Source organism: Tachysurus vachellii, chromosome 11, assembly GCF_030014155.1.
Source record: "Tachysurus vachellii isolate PV-2020 chromosome 11, HZAU_Pvac_v1, whole genome shotgun sequence".
NCBI classification, from domain to species: Eukaryota; Metazoa; Chordata; class Actinopteri; order Siluriformes; family Bagridae; genus Tachysurus; species Tachysurus vachellii.
The window spans coordinates 852,501-855,000 of NC_083470.1; the positions used below are offsets into that span (position 1 = coordinate 852,501).

A 2,500-nucleotide genomic window follows, 5' to 3' on the forward strand; every position below is an offset into this window, starting at 1 on the left:
TGAAGTTACTGAGTTAATATTTAACTTTCCACATTAAATGTTTCCCCACATACAGTAAGGGGAAGTTGGGAAAATGAAGCAAGCACACGCACCAGCACACGCACCAGCACTCGCACCAGCACTCGCACCAGCACTCGCACCAGCACACACACAAGCACTCGCACCAGCACACACACAAGCACTCGCACCAGCACACACACAAGCACTCGCACCAGCACACACACAAGCACTCGCACCAGCACACACACAAGCACTCGCACCATCACACGCACCAGCACTCGCACCAGCACACGCACCAGCACTCGCACCAGCACACGCACCAGCACTCGCACCAGCACACGCACCAGCACTCGCACCAGCACACGCACCAGCACACGCACCAGCACTCGCACCAGCACACGCACCAGCACACGCACCAGCAAACGCACCAGCACACGCACCAGCACTCGCACCAGCACACGCACCAGCACTCGCACCAGCAAACGCACCGGCACACACATCAGCACTCGCACAAGCACACGCACCAGCACACTGGCTAAGATCATGATAAATGTCACATGTTGCGGTCGATCTTACGTTAAGTGAGGACAGAGACAGCTGAGACTGAAACACGGCAGAGTACAAGGAGACTGAGACGAGAACAGGATTCACAAGGACAGAAATGAGATAAAATACACATGGATGACAAGAGACAAAGCAGGTAGGGACTGAGACGAGACAGGCCAGACGGGGACTGAGACGAGACAGGCCAGACGGGGACAAGTTCATGAAAATAGAACTTGTCATTAACAGGAACACACACACACACACACACACACACACACACATACATACACACATACCGTTCCTGCTTTCATGGACGTCTCCTCCAGTCTCTGTGGTGTCTCGATTCTTCATGTTTACTTCCTTAAGTGATCCACGGCAGTTACCTCGTCCTCTCCTGTTCTCCATCTTCATCGTCCAAAACAGCCTGTGTACCTGAACGTGTGTGTGTGTGTGTGTGTGTGTGTGTGAGATAGGGTTAGAGCAGGGGAGAGAGAGAGAATAAACACTATATAAAGTCCAGGTGTGGAGAAGTCCGAGTTGATGGAGAACTGAAACCCAGCTGAGTTTTGCAATGAATAGTGCAGGAAGAGTGAGTGTGTGTGGGTGTACAGTATGTATGTGTGTGTGTGAATGTGTGTGTGTGATTGTGTGTGAGAGAGAGTGTGTGTGTGTGTGTGTATGATTGTGTGAGAGAGAGTGTGAGTGTGTGTGTGTATGATTGTGTGAGAGAGAGTGTGAGTGTGTGTGGGTGTACAGTATGTATGTGTGTGTGTGAATGTGTGTGTATGATTGTGTGAGAGAGAGTGTGTGTGTGTGTATGATTGTGTGAGAGAGAGTGTGAGTGTGTGTATGATTGTGTGAGAGAGAGTGTGAGTGTGTGTATGAATGTGTGTGTGTGTGTATGTGTGTGTGTGATTGTGTGAGAGAGAGAGAGTGTGTGTGTTCAGCAGAAGTAGAGGACATGAACACAACACTTACCCCTTTTACCCCTGAGCGCTTTTATTTCTCACTTTAATTCTAATCGCCTTCGTTAATAAATCTGCCGCTTTCATGATGCGGAAGAAGCTGTCAGGGGGCGTGGCTTGGGTAAATTGCGTTGTACTCTGGCCTTACGCCATTGGCTGAAATGGTAACTGTCAGTGACGTTGACGAATCACGTTCAAGGATGTAAATAAAACGACACTACTACTGATACATTTATTATTAATTATTATTAAACGTATTCATTTATTAGTAGTAGTAACACACACACGCACACACACATACACACTCACACACATGCACACACACATTGCACACATACACACACTTGCACACACTGCACACATACACACACACATGCACACACACACTTGCACACACATACACACAACACACACACACACTGTACACACACACACACACACACATACACTTGCACACACACACACACATACACTCCTGAAGCTTTACTTTTATTCATTTTTTGTAAACAAAGCTTTTTATTTCTTTGTTTATTTATTTATTTATCATTCGAATAATTTCTTTCCACACAAAAGACATTAAAAATGATTTGTGAACAAAAATTTACACAATTCATTCTGAATCTTAACTAATGTGCTAAAATTCTCCTACCGTTTCTGATTCACACTAAAATAAATAATAAAAATAATATTTGTGCTGATTTTCTCTCTGTCTGACTTTTAAATCCAATTCAGTCCAGAAACAAACTTTAATAAAGTTCAAATAAAATTGCTTTCAAGTTTTCACTGAGACATTCTGTATGTTACACTAAACATTATGTACATTTATAATAATATTATATTTCTGTTTGAATGATATGAACTGTAAGTTTCTCTCTAAGGCCACGTTCACACTGCAGGTAAAAGTGGCCCAAATCTGATTTTTTTGGGGTCAAGTGACCAGGTCAGACTTCTTCAGGAGTAGTGTGAACACTCAAATCTGGCCCAGATCT

At 44.6% G+C, this 2,500-nt stretch overlaps 1 protein-coding gene across 1 annotated transcript in view; it reads right to left on the reverse strand.

Moving 5' to 3' along the window:
• Positions 1-1,598, reverse strand: part of soat1 (sterol O-acyltransferase 1) — an 11,400-nt gene extending 9,802 nt beyond the window's left edge. The window contains exons 1-2 of the mRNA XM_060882117.1: positions 1,525-1,598; positions 843-978 (exon numbers count right to left, since the gene is read on the reverse strand). Of these exons, the coding sequence (XP_060738100.1) occupies positions 843-957 (115 nt within the window). The 5' untranslated portion in view covers positions 958-978; positions 1,525-1,598. The remainder of the gene's footprint in view (positions 1-842; positions 979-1,524) is intronic.
• Between the last annotated feature and the right edge of the window lie 902 nt (positions 1,599-2,500).